General features: G+C 39.5%; 1 protein-coding gene across 2 annotated transcripts in view; it reads right to left on the reverse strand.

Annotated features, from left to right (window-relative positions):
* Window positions 1-1,620: 1,620 nt before the first annotated feature.
* Window positions 1,621-20,336, reverse strand: part of pde1cb (phosphodiesterase 1C, calmodulin-dependent b) — a 54,382-nt gene continuing 35,666 nt past the window's right edge. Inside the window, exons 5-17 of one of the 2 annotated variants that reach the window (XM_063885870.1) lie at window positions 19,861-19,927; window positions 19,551-19,667; window positions 18,892-19,032; window positions 16,568-16,668; window positions 15,656-15,784; window positions 15,087-15,188; window positions 11,788-11,908; window positions 10,199-10,280; window positions 9,001-9,121; window positions 6,995-7,164; window positions 5,888-6,121; window positions 5,359-5,421; window positions 1,621-4,858 (exon numbers count right to left, since the gene is read on the reverse strand). In XM_063885870.1, the coding sequence (XP_063741940.1) occupies window positions 4,842-4,858; window positions 5,359-5,421; window positions 5,888-6,121; window positions 6,995-7,164; window positions 9,001-9,121; window positions 10,199-10,280; window positions 11,788-11,908; window positions 15,087-15,188; window positions 15,656-15,784; window positions 16,568-16,668; window positions 18,892-19,032; window positions 19,551-19,667; window positions 19,861-19,927 (1,465 nt within the window). In that variant the 3' untranslated portion in view covers window positions 1,621-4,841. Of the gene's footprint in view, window positions 4,862-5,358; window positions 5,422-5,887; window positions 6,122-6,994; window positions 7,165-9,000; window positions 9,122-10,198; window positions 10,281-11,787; window positions 11,909-15,086; window positions 15,189-15,655; window positions 15,785-16,567; window positions 16,669-18,891; window positions 19,033-19,550; window positions 19,668-19,860; window positions 19,928-20,336 lie in introns of both variants that reach the window. The other variant, XM_063885869.1, reaches the window with a different exon arrangement.

Raw genomic sequence — 20,336 nt, forward strand, 5'->3', positions numbered from 1 at the left:
TGTTACTTATTCTAGTACAATTGTATGAAAATGAAAGGGAAACTATCAAAATGCATTGCAAGTAAATGTTGCTGCATTATATTTGGAACGAAGTGAAGGGCCTTTGAATGCACCGCCGTTTCCAGAGAACTGCAGCAATTGAATACTGCCTCAGTGTTTATGCAGGACTTTGCATTTGTTTTATATTAAAACTTGAATATTGAATGTTTTGTTTCTACCACACATCAGAAAAACGAAATCAATCAATCACGGTGTTAAGTGAATTGTCTGTGGTCTACAGAGTGCATGAAGGCCTTTTTTCCCAGGAGAAATGGTTAAAATGCCGCCTAGAAACAGGTGTAGGTAATCAAATTAACGATGGCTGATTTATCCATTTAGCTTCCTGGTTCCAAGGTGCTGTTATTGTGCTTGCGGCTCACTGTCACTCTCACTGGGACGCTCGTTAGAGTTATTAGTAACACCTGAGCTTTCCTAAGATAAGTCAAAATGTCTGCTGTGAGAAAAGGCCCATGGTGTGTGAATACTAAATGGATATTTTAAAAAGAATAAGGGGAAAACAAGGGTCTAAAGCCCACACTAAATGGTATTGTCTCAATGACTTTTTTAGCCAACCACCAAACAATATTAGAGTTGTTTAAATTATTCTGACTTTTAGCGTTAGTGTGGGGGTCAAGCTTCAAAAGGAGAGAAACAATGCAGAAATGGTTGTTGTTTAATCAACTTTTCGACCGATTAAATGAAAATGAACCAACAATTATTTAAATAATGGATTGATTGTATGTTTATCAAGCAGAACATATCGAATATTCCCTGTTTCCAGCTGCTTGAATGTGAAGATTTTATGGTTTTTTTCTGTCATTAGATATTAAAATAAGCAGCATTTTGTTTGACATCACCTTGAGCTGTTGTAAGCCTATAAGCAAAATGAGGAATGTGCCATCCTTCATACTGACAAATATGAAGCTCAAATTGCCCTTCAAACGGGGGACCGACAGAATGCAGTTTATCTGAAGTTAATATGGGACTTCAGCATCTTGTTTCTGTACCAACTTCCATATTTGGCAAATTAGTCTTAAAATTCTTAATAATTTAATAAAAAATGGTGGTCATAGCTTACTGTAATACTACAGATCTGAATGTCAATGAAACTATCGACTTCTTAAGTTAAGGAAAGAATTGTACACTTGATTGAGAGGGAAATGCACTCGTTCTGCATAAGTAAGACAGATCAGATGCCCCAAGTGAACAATCGACCTCACTAAGCTCTAAGGAAAGAGCATAAAACACACTCTGTATGGCCAGAGAGAAATCACCAAGCTGCTCTACCCCCTCACACTCAATCACGGAAACACTGTATGTGAAAAACTCCAGCACATTAGGATGAGATCTCTCAGGAGTCGTTACGAATTATTACAGCAATTAAAAAAATCCAGTTTTGATGCTATGGCCACAGTTTAGGATATTGATGGACATTTTACACAGTTGATTGATTAATTCCAAGAAATGTTGCAGCCCTAGATGCTACACTTCCCAGATTGATGTTTAATGTGTGCGATCAGCAGCGTGCCTCTTAAATGTCATATATAGAAATAAAGACAGGCGGACATGATCTGAGCCCTTTGAATCCAGATTTATTGATACAGCTGTGCAGTCACAGAGCATGGTGGCACACACGGCCGCCCGGCCGGCATGGGACAGTGACACGCACATGCATGCACACACACACCCCCATACACACTAAGCCTTTCTTTCTGTTCATGGATGTAGAGGAGAGTTTAACCCAAGGCGGTTTTTTTCTTCTGTTAGCTAGTTTGACTACTCACCTTTTTATTACCATCACTTTTTATAATTTAAACTTTATAATACATCTACTTCTGATGTATATATGAAATCAAATTCTATGGCATAAGTCTAATATGGTATATACAATATATGAGAATTAGATCTTAATTTTTAAATGTTTTTGGCGGTGAGAGTTGTTTACCAGCTTTAAACAGTCCACTGCGTCACTTTTTGTTTCTCATTCAATCCTTCATTCAGACACACACACTTGTTTGTGTACACACACACACACACACACACACACACACACACACACACACACACACACACACACACACACACACACACACACACATTCAAACTCTCATCGATAGAGCAGGTCACAGTGAGGAGATCAGAAATGCACATTAAGTATTTTTCGGCAGTTTCTCATACACACACACACACACGCTTTACATCCATCTAACCTCAGTCACTAGAACAGTTTGAGATCGATCATTATAGAGTGATTCAGACTAACTAAACAAGGAAACAAAGCATTAAACAAACAACACAATCTGTTCCGTAGTAACAATTACAAAACACCGTGTTTAGAAGTCTTTACAGGTCATAAATACAGCTATGTTTCTGATTATGGTTGGTATAAACTCTTGTTAAATATTCATACAGTAGGTTATCACAGTAGCAGGTGAAAGATTGAGCAAACTACAAGACTGTACATGTGTTGGTCCCTTGGTACAGAAAATATAATCTGCTTCACCAAGTATCAGGCAGGCTGTTCGGAGCACACGATGCGTTTGTATTTGTTCTATTTATAAATCCATTTTTTTATATGATTGTTACATTTTAAATGTACAGCTTTGAGCCAATTACATTTTTCTGACTTCAGAGCTGGTGGAATTAAACATATCCAACAGACACACACTAAACTAGACACTAAAGGAGACACAACTTGAAAAAAAAGAAGTAAAATGTCGTTACACGTTGAAGACGTCATTTTGGACAATCCAGGGAACAGTACAGTAGAACTAAAATCAAAATACACAGCTATAAAATAGATGAAAAAGAGCCAAATAAACCACTATAAATACTTCTGCAACATCAAACAGACTTTTCAACAAAATAAAAGTCTTGACTCAAGACTGGAGTAATTGTAGGAAGATATGAATTGTTTTGTTTGACTGTACCTGGATCAGCACAGATTCAAATGACATCACACAATTAATTTTCCTACAGGTGTCAAATGGAAAGTACATTTATATAGGCACACATTCAGCCAGCTGGCCTGCTAACCACTGACTGTGTTCTTTAGGTAAAAGTTGCATGTGGTTACATTACGTGATAAACTGCTTTTTATCCATACCAAAGTCGCTGGTATAATATAAAAACGAGGAGTGTGTATTAAAACAAAGAGGCTGAAAATAAATCCTACATTTGTATATAAATGTTTAGGTGTTGAGTTGCTTAACCCCCATATGCCAGTATACTTTCAAACAATAATAATAACATCAAATCCAAAAAGTGCCCTTACTTGATATTGGCACAATAACAACAATTTGGGGATTTTTCATTCCAAAATCATTTAAAACAAAAGGGAAAAATAATAACAGTGCACAATTTATAGGGGAAAACATGTCAATCATTATGCAAATACTGCCAAAATTGTATTTTTTCTTCCAATTACACATATTAAGTATATAGTAAAAGCTTAACCAGCATTGCGGAGGTTCAATATGTTACATATGCACAGTAAGCAATATTTGCATCTCCTATACACAACATTACAAGCCTTAAAAACCAGGCAAACGACCAAGAAGCAGATACAGGTTGGACTCTTAGCCTCGGATGCATCACAGAAGCATGATGGATTCAACTGGCTGACAGGAGAGCGAGCACACTGTAAATATGTCGATCAAAACATCACGCCAGCAGCCTCGTAGGCGAAGCTGCTGTAACATATCTGCAAAATAAAAGACATATATTTCTCTAAATCCGCAACCATGTTGACTCTTTGCTACAGCTTAAATACATATAAGAAGGCATCGAGAAGAAGTCTTTTGACGAAGAAATTACATACAGTGTGAGGATAACTAGTGCATGATTCATATGGGAAACAAGCAAAACAGTTTTACAAAAAGAAAAGGACTTTTTTTATAATACAAAAAAACCCCAAAACAATGTGTGATATGTTTGAAACGCAGAAGTTGCATTCTAATTTTTGGACATTTCTCACAGCGATATCTTACACTAAATCCAAAACAAACAAAAAACATCTGTTGGTGGATTGTATTCATACATGTACAAACGTTAAATATTTACAGTAAAGAGGACAGAAACACACACACAACAAATATAAACATGGCTGGGAGAATTTCACCATGTCTGAAAGTCATAGGAAAAGAAAGTATTAAGGGACATAAAACTGGACAAGCTAGCACAGGAAAAAGTCAGGTTTTCTACATAGAGTGGATGAGTTTTCTAGTAAAATAGTAGTGCTTTTAACCTGTGAATTTAACTCCAACGTACTCTACACATAATAGCATGCTGTACATCCTGTGTAGCAGCTACAGAAGTCCTTCTGCTCCGATACGTACCAAAATAAATAATCGTGATCGTAATTTTGTCTCTAAATAAACTTTTTTTAAACTACAAAGTTCTCGAAGTGTTCAAATCTAATAGTGAGTTTAGACAGCGATACATAACAGCGGTGGGACAATGGCTACATGTCTGTGGCTGAGTTACAAACACAACCCAAAGCAAGATTGGCAAATGAAAAATAAGCCCATCATCGTGTCGTAGTGAGGTCATCTTCTTCTGTATCATCTTCATCAGTAAGCAGGAAGGTAGGATTAATGCACGTGGGTAGAGCTCTGCGAACAGGAGCCTTGCAGTAAAATAAACAGTTGCTCACAGAGAGAAACGGAAGAGAAGGTGTCAGTTTTCTTGGTGGCCTGTAGAGGGCGACACAGCCCAAACAATGGACTTTCCTCTGGTCTGAGTTTGAGTCCTCTCAAACAGCAAAGAGTATCTTCAGCAGCGCAGCAGGGATGCAATGCAGCTCATTCCATCGTAACCTCTGCTTTAGAAACAAAAACATGGAATATTAAAGATGAGATTATCATTTGACAAACTGTTCTGAATTTCAGGAGGATGGCTAATTATCATGGATTGTGTTTTCTTTTAAACCATAGCGATACAAACTCAGAACAACAGCATTAGGTAGCTCCTCAAACAGTGCATTTCTCCTAAAGCAGAGTACTCTTCTGTGCATATACTATCTCTTTATAGTCCAAAGAAGAATTAGGGAGATTACATTGAAACAGTTCAAAATACACCTAGTGTTTTGTTTATTAGTAACGTTTTTTTGTTTATTTAGCTCAAGAAATTATTATTTATTATTTATTATTTAGTTAAGATTGTTTCGATAAACTCCATATTATTATTATTCTTGCAGGACTGATGCATTAGACTGTATTAGTTATAGCTGGCTCTACCTTAGAAAATGGCATCCCAGTGTAGACACTTGTGTTTATTTAATTCTTTGTCAGAAGCCGTGGGCTGCAGGAATAAACTCACCATCGTCTCCTTTGTTCTTGTTTTCTCCCCCCTCTGGAGATTCAGTCCCTTCAGACAACTCTCCTGAATGAGTGAGAACAGTCGTGTTATTCGTCACACTGACTCACATTTAGTGGCGGCAAACATTTAGTCTTTGTAAACTACAAAACAAAATCCTCAAAGCATCCTCTCCACCTCCACCTTCCTGACCTGCCAGTCAGCCATTATAAATCCATGCTGTGCAGCTAAACACTGTTCAAACCCACTGTTTAAATGCTAGTGGAGTCTATTCTAGCATTGAATACATCTGGTAATGAAATCCTTTTCTAACTTAATAGTGTATAATATAAATACACAACAAATCTCCTACAAACTTTGCTATAACATACGGAGACCCATTTATATAAGGGTCACACAGGATTTGTTTTTTCCTGTCGTTCTTTAACTTTCATTACGACAGGCTGACTGTTCCTATGGATCGTATAGGCCTTCTCGAGGAATCGCCTTCTGTCACATCATGCTATGGGATTTAACATTTAAAGGGACGCACCGTTCTGCAGGGGGGGAGTCTTGTGTGAGGCGCTCTCAGGCTGCTCATCCAGCTCCGTTTCCTCCGTGTTACCATCTGGTGTTTGGCTGACCTCTGGTGACTCAGGCTCCTCCCCCTCCGGTTGGTCCTCCGTTGGTTCAGGCTGTTCTGGTTCTGTCTGGACCTCCTGGGGCTCCATAGCCTCTTCCTGCTGGGCTAGCTCCTCAATTTCCCTTTTAGCTCTCTCCTCTGCCTCTGAGGTCACATGGAGGGGGGAGGCATGTTAGCATATGAGTGTGCATTAATTCAGCACTACGTAAAGCTAAGTTAAAGTTGGAGATATTTGTTCTGTTTATGACCTGATAAAAGACTTCTATGATTATTTACCTAAACCTTTAAAGACTTGGAGGCAGCACAAACAAGCTTGCGAACACATTCATCACCTGTTAAGTTGACATAGTAAACATCTGCCTGTTAACACATCCTGCAATTAAAGAGGAACTTCAGCATTCATTCAGAGTTTCGTTTTTGTTTCTACCAACTCCTGAGGGAAGTATCTGGATCTCTAGCTGCTAAATGCTTCACTAACTATTCTCTTACTGTGTCTCTCTGCTGTTTGGTGCTGGGCAGGAAGTATACAGTGGGTTTTTTGAAGCTTTTTTGGAGGAACAGACTCTGTTGGTGAAAGTTAACCAAACATTAAAGTTGGCTTGAAACCGGAGCTGAAAGAAGCTAGAACACTGTGTAGATCCGCAGACTGGGTATCACTACAAGCAAAAGGTTTTGCTTACAGATTCAAATCAGATGATACAACTATTTATAAGGCTTTAACTTACAATGTATGAACTCCTACTTGTGGGTGCTTAATTAGAAAGTTGTGCCATCTTGATTATGTGAATATTCAAATAAAAACATATGCAAGAGGACGCGCTGTTCTGTGAATATCCCAAACTAACGCAGGTCCGTTAAAAGGTAAGCTTTGCAGATGTTAAGAGCATTGCAGCTTCATGAAAAATATATCCCCATCCTTGTGAATCTCAAATCAGGCTTACCTGGACGGTAAATGTCCCCAAATGACCTTTATTTTTCCTGTATTATATTTTGGTGGCTATAGGGGGTGTACTGTACCTTTAGCAGCTTGAGATTTCCACCTCTCTCTGTTCTGGTAAACCTCTTCGTTCCACAAAGCCTTGAAGTTCTTCAGGTCCACCATCAGCAGAGAGCTCTGTCCCGACGAGCTGCTGTCGGAGCTCTTCACACTGTGCCTCTTGGGCTCATCTGAGCCAATACTGTTTAGACTGGGGAGGAAAACAAGAAGAAGGAAGGAAGTTTAAGTTAAAGTAATGCATTCACTTGAAAGAATATATTTGCTCTATTTTAAACAAGATTACCTCAAAACTCAGAGAACAAGTTTTGTGTTTGAATATTTGCTTGCTTTTCTGAATAAACGGGATGTCATAAATTCCCAAAAGGATCTCTAATTAACTTGAGAGCTCAATTTCACGGAGTTCAGGTTTGAGACACTGGATATACCGGTGTCTTTAATCAAAGAAAGATTGAATGTAGATGGTACGGTTTACATAGCGCTGTTGGAGACGGAGGTGAGTTCTTCTGCCATGATTTTTGAGATAAGTAATCTATTCAGAAACAAGCGCAGATTTTTGACACCGGATGAAAAGTTAAAGGAGGCACCCGGTATTGTTTATTCGTCATTAAGAGTGCTACTCAGCTAATCATGTCCAAAAAAGTTTAAGAATGTATCTTGTTCTTCTGGGATGAGCTCTAAAAAGTCTCAGAGCGTGGTTTGAGAATCAATATCTTTAAAAGAGGCCTGCTTTACAATAACATAATAAAAGAAGCAGGTACTTAAGGCATATGTCTGATGAAAGATGAACCTGTCCCATACTTTGCTTTATGTCGCTCTGTGCTGCTTCAACTCTGTTCCTTATATTTCCAAATATGTCTCTTGTGAGTCCCACATCTTTATGGACATTTCTGTGTGTTCCTTTTAGGGATTAGTTTTTTCAATTCATCTCATGGGGCACACAAATGCCTGCTGGAGGACCAACAGATCAACAGACTGACATTTCTATTCCTAGATCTGCTAAAAATAACATGAGCTTTTCAGATTCAGAGGCACATTAAAAGAAGAAGAGAGACAGACAGGTAGATAATCCAAAGCAGGCCGGGAAAACAGATATAGTTACAGATGATTGAAGGCAGCTATAAATGTTGTGGAGAAACAGTCTGAGAAAAGTCCATAAGCACCCAGGTGTGTACGAGGAGAAGGAGAAAGGACAAATGGTAACACTATCTGAGATTTCCACGCTGTTAACTCCGGCTGGAGGCCCACTGAGTGATGCTAATGACTGCTGTTGAGGAGAACAGGGAGCCTGGTATTGATGTGCAGGTGCAACGAAAGATGCAGAGCCAGACTCCCCCAGTACTGCTGTATTTCTTCAAAAGACTCACTTTAAAAGACACCAATTACAGTCTTAACTTATATTTAAATACCTTTCTCTGGATGGTTTAACGGTTTAAAAAGTAATGCCAGAGCGAGTAGAATTTACTTTCCTATTAGCATGGTTTCAAAGCCTTGCACATATCTGATTAAGTATGCGAAAAAAGAAAAGTATTCAGCCAATTAATTAAGCCAGTGAACACAAAAAAAGGTTGTTTTGTACCAGGAGAGGCTTTTGTGAATGCCAAACCTTCAATGAAGCCCACTCTTGCTCAGAGACGACGAGAGAAGGGATGATGAGTTTAGCATCTCTAAAGTATCAATTTCAAGGTGTGTAGCTTTGCCCAAATGAAAGGTGGAGACATTTCCACGCACGGAAATGGATTATTCATGGCAGACTCATCTGCTGTTCTCCCCTCTTGCATTAGATATGCTGTTATTGCAGAGAGATGTTGAGGTTTAATCACGTCATTGAGCCAGCAGTTACTCAGACAGGTACGAGAGGTGAAGGGTAGAAAACAGTAGATTTTCCATCCTTGATTAAGCTGGCTGCTTGATTAAAATGTGCCCAGATTTGCATACAGTCACCCCCCATCTGCTTAGTCCTGCTACTGAGCAGCATCCAAACTTGTGGGGATGCAAATGATCTCTCAGTGAATGTGCTGCAACCTACCTTGAGCGTCTAAAGCCAGCAAAACCTGAATGGGAGGCTTCGTCGATGAGCGGTTTGACGATCCGTTCCATCATGTCCGTCAGCACAGTGAAGGTGGGCACCACGATGAAGTCGATGAACCCTGGGGACAAAGATATCAGCAAACCAGTTAATCTATTACAACTTTTTTAGGTGTTTATATTATTTCATGCAGACTTTCACGAAAAGAAGAACAGAAAAATCCCTGTAAGGCTGGAATTTGTAATATTAAGAATAATAAACAAGATCCTCTGGTGAGCGTTTCAAAATGGCTTGAAACTCTTCCAGTCCATATTAAATAATAATGTTGTTCTTACAAGAAACTATCATGACTTAGAATTGTGTGGAGGTAGAGCCGAGTAAACTTTGGTGAAAGCCAAAAACGATGACTAAGCGAAAAAAAGAAACAACAACAATTACAAACTTGACAAGAACAGCAGAGCGGCTTACGGCAAGGAGGGGGAATGAATCATTGTGAAACCTAAAGAATAAATCATCTCAAGGTAAATTCCGGTTAAATTCCAGCGATATGACACCAAAATAAAACAGCCTGGGCAAAGAGAGCATGTGAATGATGAAACATATGCCCAAGAAGTAAAAAGACATATTTAATTCTCAAAGAAAAAACTGATTCTACACATCATATCCTGCAAAAGCTGAAGATTTAGTAGAACAAGCCATGGTTGAGTGAATTACGGAGTCTCTGCCCTGGATTTGGACTTTCAGGCAACATCCAGGCTGCTTTATCTTTTTGATGGAAGTTGTTGTGTTTTTTTCACAAACTGAGAGGAAATCTGTTGATACTACTCAGGGTTTAAAAAGTCCTGCCACAAACCACTGCAGCCAGTCAATAAATACATTTAAACAAACATCCAGTGACATTTTATATTTACTCTTTAAAGACCCATAAAATATATGCTGGTAAAGAACAGAGCTCTTGAAGAACAGACAACTTTATCATAAATCTGGTCTCTATTGAGTACACTGTTCTCTGTCCTTTTTGTTATTTGGCAGATCGAAATACACACACACACACACACACACACACACACACACACACACACACACACACACACACACACACACACACACACACACACTCACACACACACACACACACACACACACACACACACACACTCGTGCAGGTGGTGTAGGTGAAGATGAAGAAGACACTCACCGATCTGGGACTGGGCCACCATTGTGGACTTTCTGTCGCAGAGTGGAGAGAACGGCAGGCCCAGCTCTGATTCTTTGTCCCCCTGAAAATACAGCAGCCACCTCAGTCAAAGCCAATCTCAGTTTCTCTATAAAAATGTGCCGCAGCCTCCAGACATGCACATTCAGATACACACTTGTACACACCGACATAATACCGCATACACTCACACTTCCATCATCAGGCTTTGGATTTGTCTGGCCCTCGCCCCGAGTGCTTTTGGGCCACAAATGTGTTTCATTTTCTCCCCTGACTTTTTTTGTCACAAAGAGATGAGATGTGTAGTCGGGAGGCAATGTTCTTTGGCGGAGCTATTTATCGGGGATTCGTATCCCGGGAGATAAAGGCATCGTGAAAAAAGCCACAATAACAATAGCACTGATAATGAGAACAATGTGGATTAATAATGGAAGAGATGAAAGCAATGTGACCCCAGTTAGACCCCTGTCCTTCTGTTTGACATAAACAAATCCACAATCTATTATTTATAGCTGAATGCTTTGTTTTGTCAAAGAGGTCCTACACTTGAATCTGCCATGGAGCAAAAATAATGGCATGGTTTCTAATGATGACAAGGAGAAGAGTGTCTGCAATTAAACTTATAAATATGACTGCAGATCAAACTAATGTGGAGTCCTTTGGGGGCTATAGTTATTTAATCAATGTATAATTAATATAACCATTACGTTATTCCTAGTCTGAACACACATTGCAGTTTTTGTTTCATCCAGCACCGAAGGAGCGGCTAAAAGTATTGAAAGTGAACTACTGTGAAAAAAAAGTGGAATCAATATCAAAACTAGTGTTTCATCTTTTGGCAATCCTGCCAGGAGAATCGTTTCTCAACAGATCGTCCAATAGCGGATTTTGTTCACATTGCAGGAAAAGCACAGGTGTGACATGAAAGTCAAGGATTCTCCGTCTCAACTTTTGAAGCCAAAGTATATAACGTTTTTTTTCAAAATATCTGAAACTTACTGACAAATGGGTTGAACTCCTTCTGCTGATGAAGATCATGTGACACAATCAAAAGCTGAATTTGAGCTACTTTATTTAGGATATTTTCAACAATAAGAATGAGGTCTTAATGTCAGGTTAGGTTTTACAATGGTGAACTGAAAGTGGGCCCTTCAAAAGTGTTTTATTTGTCACAAAGCGTATAGATTTGTTCATCTTCACGGGCATCTGTGTTTTGTAATGCCGGTTTATTTCTAGTTTTATTTTTGAGATGTTTTATAGTAGATAGTTTATTTCTACTTTGTCAATGCCTTTTCTTTTTTTATGTTTTTGCAACAAAGATTTTCCCAATTTTTGGAAATGAATAAAGTACATCTTATCTTAGCCCATTCAAGGGCTCTATAAGATTGCGTGCTTACAGTAATGGCATCATTTAAATGGTTGTTTCTCTATGAAAATGTTTAATATCTATGTCTGTGTGTGTTACTAGTTGAAAATCCCGCCATGTTACCTCTACATATTCAAAGCACTGAAAAACACACTGGACCAGCCTCATATGGAGCACTTTGACCTGGCAGAGAACACACACTGACCTGTCTGAAGAACTCCTCCAGTAGAGAGGTGGTCCAGCGGTGGTGGAGGTCCCAGCTTTTGGCTGGATGGCTGATGTCAGCTGTGTGCAGCAGCAGGGACAGGGCTTTGGGTTTGTCAATGCTGAAAAACAGACCAAGATATTCCAATTTTGTATCAATTAAAACCTGCAGGAAGCCTTTGAATATGACACCTCAATGACTACAGGTGCAGCCCAATGGTTTTATTGTTACTACTGTATAATAACTCATCTAAATTGTGAGGCCAAACACCTTCAAGACAAAACCTGCATCAAGGTCATTGAAAAATACCAAGCAAGGGAAGTATACAAGAACATTTCTGAAACACTGAGCGTCCCTGAAGACTGAAGGGTCAATCATAAAAGAAAAATGGGATAAATGTGGCACAGCTGCGAATGTTTTTCCATCAATCTGTCAAAATGACACTCTGTGCAAGAACAGCTCCAATAGAATATAAAAAAAATTCAATAGGAGGAAAACATTTCCAGTCTTGTATATGTTCAGTAAAGTCTTGAATTTTGCCATTTTATGAGGTATGTATTCAGACTGATATTACGTTTAAAGGATAACGTCCTCATTTGGCTAACTCTGAATACATTTGTTAGTTTTGACCCAAGTTAAAATGCATATTTACGCAAAATTATTATAGAATATATCCCCCATTACTTAAATTGGAGTTTCATGAGAGAGGGATCAACTAACAGTCAATGTGCATGGATATTGTTTTGTAATAGACTCTGCAAAAATGTTAAACCTATTATCCTAGCGTGACATGTGCAGCGATAATCTCTACTGCTATATTAAACAGTTTCAGAGCAGAGCAGCAGATGGAGTCCCACCATTGCAGGTTGCATATTTCAAAAGACCAGCGATATACATTGACATCTATTAGCATGTGCTTTGAAACGCAGATGCACAGACATCTAAAAAAAAAAGAAACTTCCATCGAAAGTGTCTTTTGTTTTTAAACCCATAATAATTCCCCATCATACTGCCTCCAGCAAATCGGTTCTCCACACCAGAACAAGTGTGAAGACGCATCATCTCACCTCATCAGACATCAGTGGTGTCTGAGATATCACCTGATAATAACCATATCAAAATATCATGTTAAATGGACTGACGCATGAATGAGCAGACACAGTCCAATATGGAAATAGGCACACGATTGAAAACACACACACACAGCACAAGGTTAAACAGAGGTGAGAAAGACCGGCTCAAATTTCCCCTCATTCCATTTGCGGCAGATTGGGTCTTAAAGTGCACTCAAAGCAGGCCGGGATCGGATGGGTCTGAATTACCTTACATTAAAGTCTATTCAGCAATACAGCTTCCTGCCGACTGCAATCTTGTTTATGTGCGCTTGTGTGTGTACCCTATACCATAGCTTGGTGATTACTTTCCTGTCAGCACTCTTTATAGCATATACTCATGAGCAGGAATCTCAGTGTTGTTGATTCGTACATGTTTTCTCGGGAAGCTGCTTCTCGCCACATCACTGCTTTCTGAGCCTTTTTCTAAATCATGATTAGCGCTGTGCAATATCACAGTGAAAAGAAGTACCGGTACCCAGAGGTCAACGGGTTTCTTCCAGCCTCCTCTCAGTCAGCGTTGCAGCTCTATCAGCAGTGATGACTCATCTCGTCATATGATAGCTTGCTTGATAGCTCTCTCTTATTTCTTTTTTTTTGCAATCTGCTTTTTTTTTTGTCTGCATGTTGAGCAATCTCGGCTTTCAGTCACTGTGGAAAGTGCTGTGATAAAAATGTGTGAAAAGGAAGTACTGGCTGCAGTCTGGCTGCTCCGTTCTGTAAGGAATATTTATCTCTGCAATAAAGCCTTTTTATTTGACACAGGACACTTTACTACAGAATAGGAGCAAAAATGTCCCAAAAAACAGCACTCTTCTTCACCAGACGCTGCTTTAACGAGTCCTTCAATCCTTGTAGTGAAGTGGAATGTGTACTGGACCAGTATCTATTTAAACATTGCTTAACAGTTACTGTGTTTTCTACGCCAACAATTGGGGCAGGGGGAAAGGGGTTACACATTCAGAAAGGTCTCATGGCCAAACCAAGGTTGTTGGCATGTAACTGTAACAGTAGCTTTAACCACCACCATCAAATTTTACAAAACAGAGAGTAGTTAGTCTACTTTGTGACAGTCATGCTAGCTCTTGTAAGAATAATCAATATATTGTGACGGAACATTAAAGGATATTATTCACTGTTTCCCGACAGACCAGATTTTGAACTGTTTTAAGCCTCAGTTAGCATATAGCTTATACTGTATCGTATATATGAGTAGGGGGAGAATGACGCGTGGTTACACACTAAACAGTCCGCCACTACCTCTCATTCATTGACGCTGCATTAATACTATTAAGTGTTTAATAATCAATAAACCTCAGAAGAATTGTATAATAGAATATCATAGGTGGAAGTGTCATGACTACATCAACAAATGGCGCTGCAGACATCATGAGAAGCAGAACGTCATGGATCCTCCTCCGTTGACATCAGCCAATAGAAGAGACGGGGATATGCCCATGTGACGAGAGTAGAAATGCGTGATTTTAACAGAAGATCGATGCCTTTTCTCCACGCTGCTGAGAGACAGCTAACAGCTTCAACGTGGTCTGTGTATCGTATGTTTTTTAACACATTCAAGTTTATGTTGAAAGTTGTTGAAAAAAAACAAGAAGCAGAACATCAGTGCTGGGAAACACAATATTTTATATCTTGTGTGACGCAGCAGGTCATCTTAGCTCTAGCCTTCTACAGTGTGCCAAAGAAGCTGGCAGCAACTTTTGTGCTGCCGGCTGTTTTTCACCGCAGTGAGCAAATAAATTTCACCATGCCAAATCTGGTGAGATTGCACTATAACTCTTGTGGAAGTCCTGTGCAGACTTCCAGCACACAAACCATCCAGTGTTTGGGCCTGAGAGGGCCTGTAGTATTACCCTACTGTATACCTGGACTGAAAAATGCATGATCCTGGTTCTAGTTGGCTACAAAATACTCATTCCTTTTTTATTTGGAGCAAACAACACATGAGGAACAGATATCGTCCCAATCCCCATCTGATATTAACATTAATGAGTGTTATGTTTGAGTGCATCCTCAGGGCAGGGTTAATTGGGTTGTAAACAACTGGAGGTTAGTACACAGTGGCTAATGACAGGGTTAATGAGGATGCAAATTGCGGTGATGAGGGCAGAGAGTGTAAACAATAGGAAAGGAAAAACAAAAACAACAACAGAAATGAAGTCAACTGACCCCTCGGGCTGTTGTAGGAAGTTCTTCATGGCCTTAACCTGCTGGAAGTGGCAGGACATGTCCGTGGCCAGCACCATCTCCACCACCAGAGCCCGCAGCTCTCTGGATGAAAACAAAGACAAGGAAAACATGAGCCATGTGTTGTGTAATGAACTGTCAAACTCGCAGGTAATAAAATCTGACTTATTTTGGATGAGGCTAGAAGTAAATGAAGCCAGCCTACACAGTTTTTGAGACTCTATTATTATATTTATAATCAGATTGCAGCTTTCTACTTCAATGAATTATCACACATAACAGTTCCTTTGGTCACAAAGCTGTTGGACCTTGAAGGTAATGTAACTCTTCAGAATTTCGCTCCACTGAGCATAGTTGTGAATCTTGTGAAATAAGAGATAAGGTCATGTTGGGGCGATAGGTACATCTTGAAACCGTTCCGCTTGACCTGCCTCTCGATCTGACTTGTACTAGTAAATCTCTTGAGTTTTTTCTTCTGCTGCTGTCACTCAGCTCTTTCACCACCCTGTCTCTCCTCATCTTACTGTCTGTCTTTTATCTGTCTCACTGACCTCCAGTCGTCCTTGGAGAGGTTGTAGAGGATGTTCATCTCATCGTCGTCCTGCAGCAGGCGGTAGGCGGCGCTGACATGGTGACTTTCCAACACCGAACGGTCGTTGTACAGGATAGCCGTGTCTGACCTGCCAGAGAGAAAGCAAAGCAATAGTTATATTAGCCTTTATTGGCAAAAACAGCTTATACAGAGATAGTAGACCCCTCAAAATTGTTAATCCTTCAGTGTATCTTGTGTCACTTTAAGGGAGTCCACTGTCTAAAGGGAGAAAATCAAACAACACAACAAAGCCCATGATTGGTTAACATCTACGGTATCAATAATATATCAAAAGCGACATGCCTATTGTCAAATACATACAGTATGCAAACAATACAAACCAGATTAAGTTAATGGCTCTCCATTTATTCATTGTATGGACCCTCAGTATGTCATTGAAAATTGCCCACGGAACGAGATGTTTGTTAAGATAAAAAATTAGAAAACTAGCTTGTTGATCAAGAATAAATGTGTAACATAAGACTTATAGAATTCAATATTTATATAAGGTTTTAGAAGTTCAACAATGTGAATGAAAGGAATCTGGACCATTTTATGAAGGCTAGGCAAGGGGTTAGGGTGGAAATAAGGACTCGTTTCAGAAGGCTATGAAGACAGTATTTGTCAACAAAAAGTTTAATTTATTCATTTAATTATATGTATACAAAATGAGTTTGTTACAATGTTCTTTCAAACCCAAGTTATCAAGGGCAAAGAGTTGGGAGTTCATTTGGACTCCCGTCCCGCCCGAGTGTTATTACTGCACAGCACTGCAGGCGATCTCAGTGTGACTGTGAAGCCCTCTTGCTGCAAATGAAAACATTGATCTGGTGAGTCAGTGCCATGCATTTTTGATTTTATGATCCATTACCTTGTCTGAATGTGGAAGTTGTTTGTCGTCCCCGTATGCTCGTAGTCGTGCACAGCCGCCGCAAAGATCATGGCAAAGATCTCAAGCTCAGTCAACCAATGCTGTGAAGAGAAGCAGAAGAAGACGAAGAAGAATTAGAAAAAGAAGAAGGAGGAGGAGGGGGATATTAGTATATAAAAGAGGAAGGAGGGCAACAAGATGGAAATGACAGGGTCGACGTTGACAGGAAAAAAGGAGGAAAGATTAATGAACAGAAGAGGAGAGAAAGGACAGAAATTAGAGAAGAGAAATGAAAAGCCAGAGAATTTAAAAAAGGATGCAGGGAGCACTTTGTTGTGACAGCATGATGTAGAGGAGAAAAGTGAAACAAAGGATGCCGAGAGAAGCATTTGGCATGGGGAATATATTACCGTTGGGGATGAAAGGAAACTAATGGGGAGGAGATGATACAGGAAAGGTCAGAAAAGCTAAAGGGATGCTTTGGATAAGACAAGGTCTATTGACTATCACATTTAAACTGTCACTTTAAAACTCCCTCCTTTCCTCCAGACAGAGTCTCAGTTATTGGATGGTCATTGTTACCAAATATAAATGAAAAACCTGGGTACAACCTTTATTTATATGATGTATATGATTTATCATTACAGCAAGAGAAAGGACTACGTGAAAGTAGCAGCAGCAGCTCCTTAAGCAATAGCTAAAGGTTTGTTGGAATACACTTATTGTTTTTCTTGCCGAGAGTGAGATGTGTAAATGAAAACCAGTCTTATCACTGTACTGTTAATAAGTAGTTATAGCAAGCAGCCAGTTAGCTAAGCACAAAGACTGGAAACATTTCCTCCTGGATCCAGTCTTTATGCCCAGCTATGCAATGCTACGCTAAGTTAAGCTAAGCTAAGCTAATCAGATGCTGTAGTTAGCTCCTTAATAACTGTACAAACTTGTGTTCAGGCACATTTTGAGTTCACTTAAACCTTTGTTGTAGGGTTGTACTACAAGGTGTCGTACACACATAATTGTTCCTAATAGGTTTACTGTCTTCACAAATTAAAGATAAGATGAGGAACCTTTTTTTTTACCCTTTTTTAAACACTTCGAATTGCTTTGCGTTGAAAGGTGCTATATAAATAAACTTGTCTTGCCTGGCCCTTTTGGTACAAAGCAGGGACATTTTGAAATGTTATTTGATTCACCTCGTTTTTCATCTGCAGATTTAATCCTTGTCAATCCCATTAGCAAAATGAACACTGCATTCATGAGTGGTATTGATCCCTTAGTCTAAGTCTTGCATGGTTTTCCTTAAATGCTAAACTGGCAAAAACTGAAATGGTGAAAAAAAAAGGTTAATCATATGAGCAACAACAACATCTGTATTCAAAGATAAAGACGTCCATTTATAGCCGCACATTTTTAATCTGTGAGTGTTTCACACACCTGTGAGTGGGTATTTTCCTTCTGAGATGTGCATGAGTGCACTCACAGAGTGGGGATTTAGCTCAGGAAACCCAGTCGATATTGGTGAGTAATCAACAGTGGGGGATAAGGGAGTCATTAAGAACAGGGGGTGTGGGTTGGGAAGTGGGTCGGGGCAAGATGGCCGACCCATCCCTCAGTATATTTCCTCATGGGGCCGGCTTTATGAATGACCTGTTGATCGTTGATTTAATGGAGTCTGGAGGGCATGCAAAATGATAGATGCTGTTCTCCTGCTCCCCCAGGAGCCCGTGGTTCTAGCAGTAATGTGGTTTACTCTGCAAGGCACCGCCCAAAGAAACACACCATGTCGACAGCTGTCGCAGCCACCTTATTAGGGTGATTAAATAAAAACAATGGAAGCGGGGGCGGCCGGCTGCTTGGTTGGTTGGGGACTTTGAACTGTGCTTTAGCGAGTCTCATGTTTGTTTGTTTTTGGAATAATGTGGTATCAGAAAAGGCCCTTAAGTTACTCCAGTGGAATATAGGTCACCAGATGGAAAAAGAACAATAGTAATATGAAATATGAAAAGTAGAAATTAAAAAATGTTTTGGCAAGAAACATGTAACTCAAATCTTTGACAGATATTTTTGAAATGCGGGTTGATGTTTTTGAACCTGCCCCGAGCAGACTGAGTTGTCTTTTGTTCTCTTAAAAAAATAGCCATATTTAGAAGATAACTTGTCAGACAAAGTTGCCATTAGGCTCGCAGCTGACAGAGATGTTCCGAATATCATGTGGATAAAAGGATTCCTTCGACTTGGCTTTGCTACAGGGATATACACCAACGCCTATTTGTTAAATTGGTTCCTCTAGGATTTGAACATGTGTTCAGTCAAATACTACTCACCACCATGCCAGTCTTGAGTAGCAAGTAGTGTACAGTCTGTGTGACATCAGCAGCGTGCATCAGGTTGTGGTAGGGGTTTTTATGTTTGCTGTATCCCACTTCTAGGGCCTCCACGAATGACACCACCGCAGAGATTGGGATCTGATGGCAGACAAAACAACAGCAAATGACTGCCAGCTAAAAAAAAAAAACCTTCTTAAGTCTATTCAGTTATTCAAATAATGAGCCCATAACATTTCAAAGCACGCATAGCACCCTCTGCATCTGAAATTGATGTCATAAAATCATGGATCGTGAATCATTGAGGTTACTGCTGACTATAATAACGTATTCATGTCGGCTTCATTGCCCGTGTCATTTACTCTTAAGATGCTGTCACTTAAAGTTGAGGGTCCTCAGCTATGACACGCTGTGGTAAATGAGCTTCACCACTATCAGATGAGATACAATGTGTCCAACCCCCTTTATAATAAGGTCATTGGTAAAACACAACAACACGATCTAACACTTAAGAGACAGAGACATGAAGGGGACATGTGAAGGTCATTCAGATCTGAATAATTCAGTTTTTCCTTGTTTTAATGACACAATGGTGCAGCAATAACCATTGGTACCGTATACATTATTTTTATAGGTATGTTATATCCTTGTGGCTTTACCTTGAAACGGCTAATCAGGTCGTATCTTGTAAGCAACTCATAGAATATGAATTTAAGAGCATGATCTCCGCTGGCCTCATTTAGAGCGAAGACGTCAAACGACCACTTGTCAACATGCTGTTTGAGGAAAAAAAAAAATCAAATATTGCTGTGACCTTCAAACAATGCATTCATCTTCTCAAAAACATTGATAATATGAAAGGTGCTGCAAATCAAATCCTTGTAAATAACTATTCGTGGCACATAAGTGTACAAAGTTGTTATTTCATATCAGTGCGCTTCAGCTCGGATGTGTGCCACATGATAATACCTTAAGCACAGATATGACGGACGGGGGGTAGCTGAGTCCCACCATATTGGAGGTGCGTCTGTACATCCTGTGTGGAGGAGATAAAAACATCAAATAAAGCGCACCGCTGAGTTTAAACACCAGAGGTTACTATACCACACTAAAGCCTATAAGGTTACCCACCAAGAGTCTCTATAAATCCTCCAATCCACACATCACAGTATGAAACTGAAGGTTAAGTGAGACAACAATCAAACCTGCAAGTCTGTTAAAGCAAAAGATTTCAGGCTTTGTTGAATATATGAGAATATATATAAATAAACCCTGAAAAAAAAACCATATTCTATGGAGTCAATAGCTGGTTTACATTGCTCAGCAGCATCTAAAAACATAGCATAATAGAACTAAATATGTCATATTTTCTTAGGTACATCCTTAACCTGGCTTCCATGAATGCACCTTTGTATCAGCTGGCCATGCTAGAAATTCAAAAATGT

The sequence above is a fragment of the Eleginops maclovinus genome, chromosome 6 (assembly GCF_036324505.1).
Source record: "Eleginops maclovinus isolate JMC-PN-2008 ecotype Puerto Natales chromosome 6, JC_Emac_rtc_rv5, whole genome shotgun sequence".
NCBI lineage: Eukaryota > Metazoa > Chordata > Actinopteri > Perciformes > Eleginopidae > Eleginops > Eleginops maclovinus.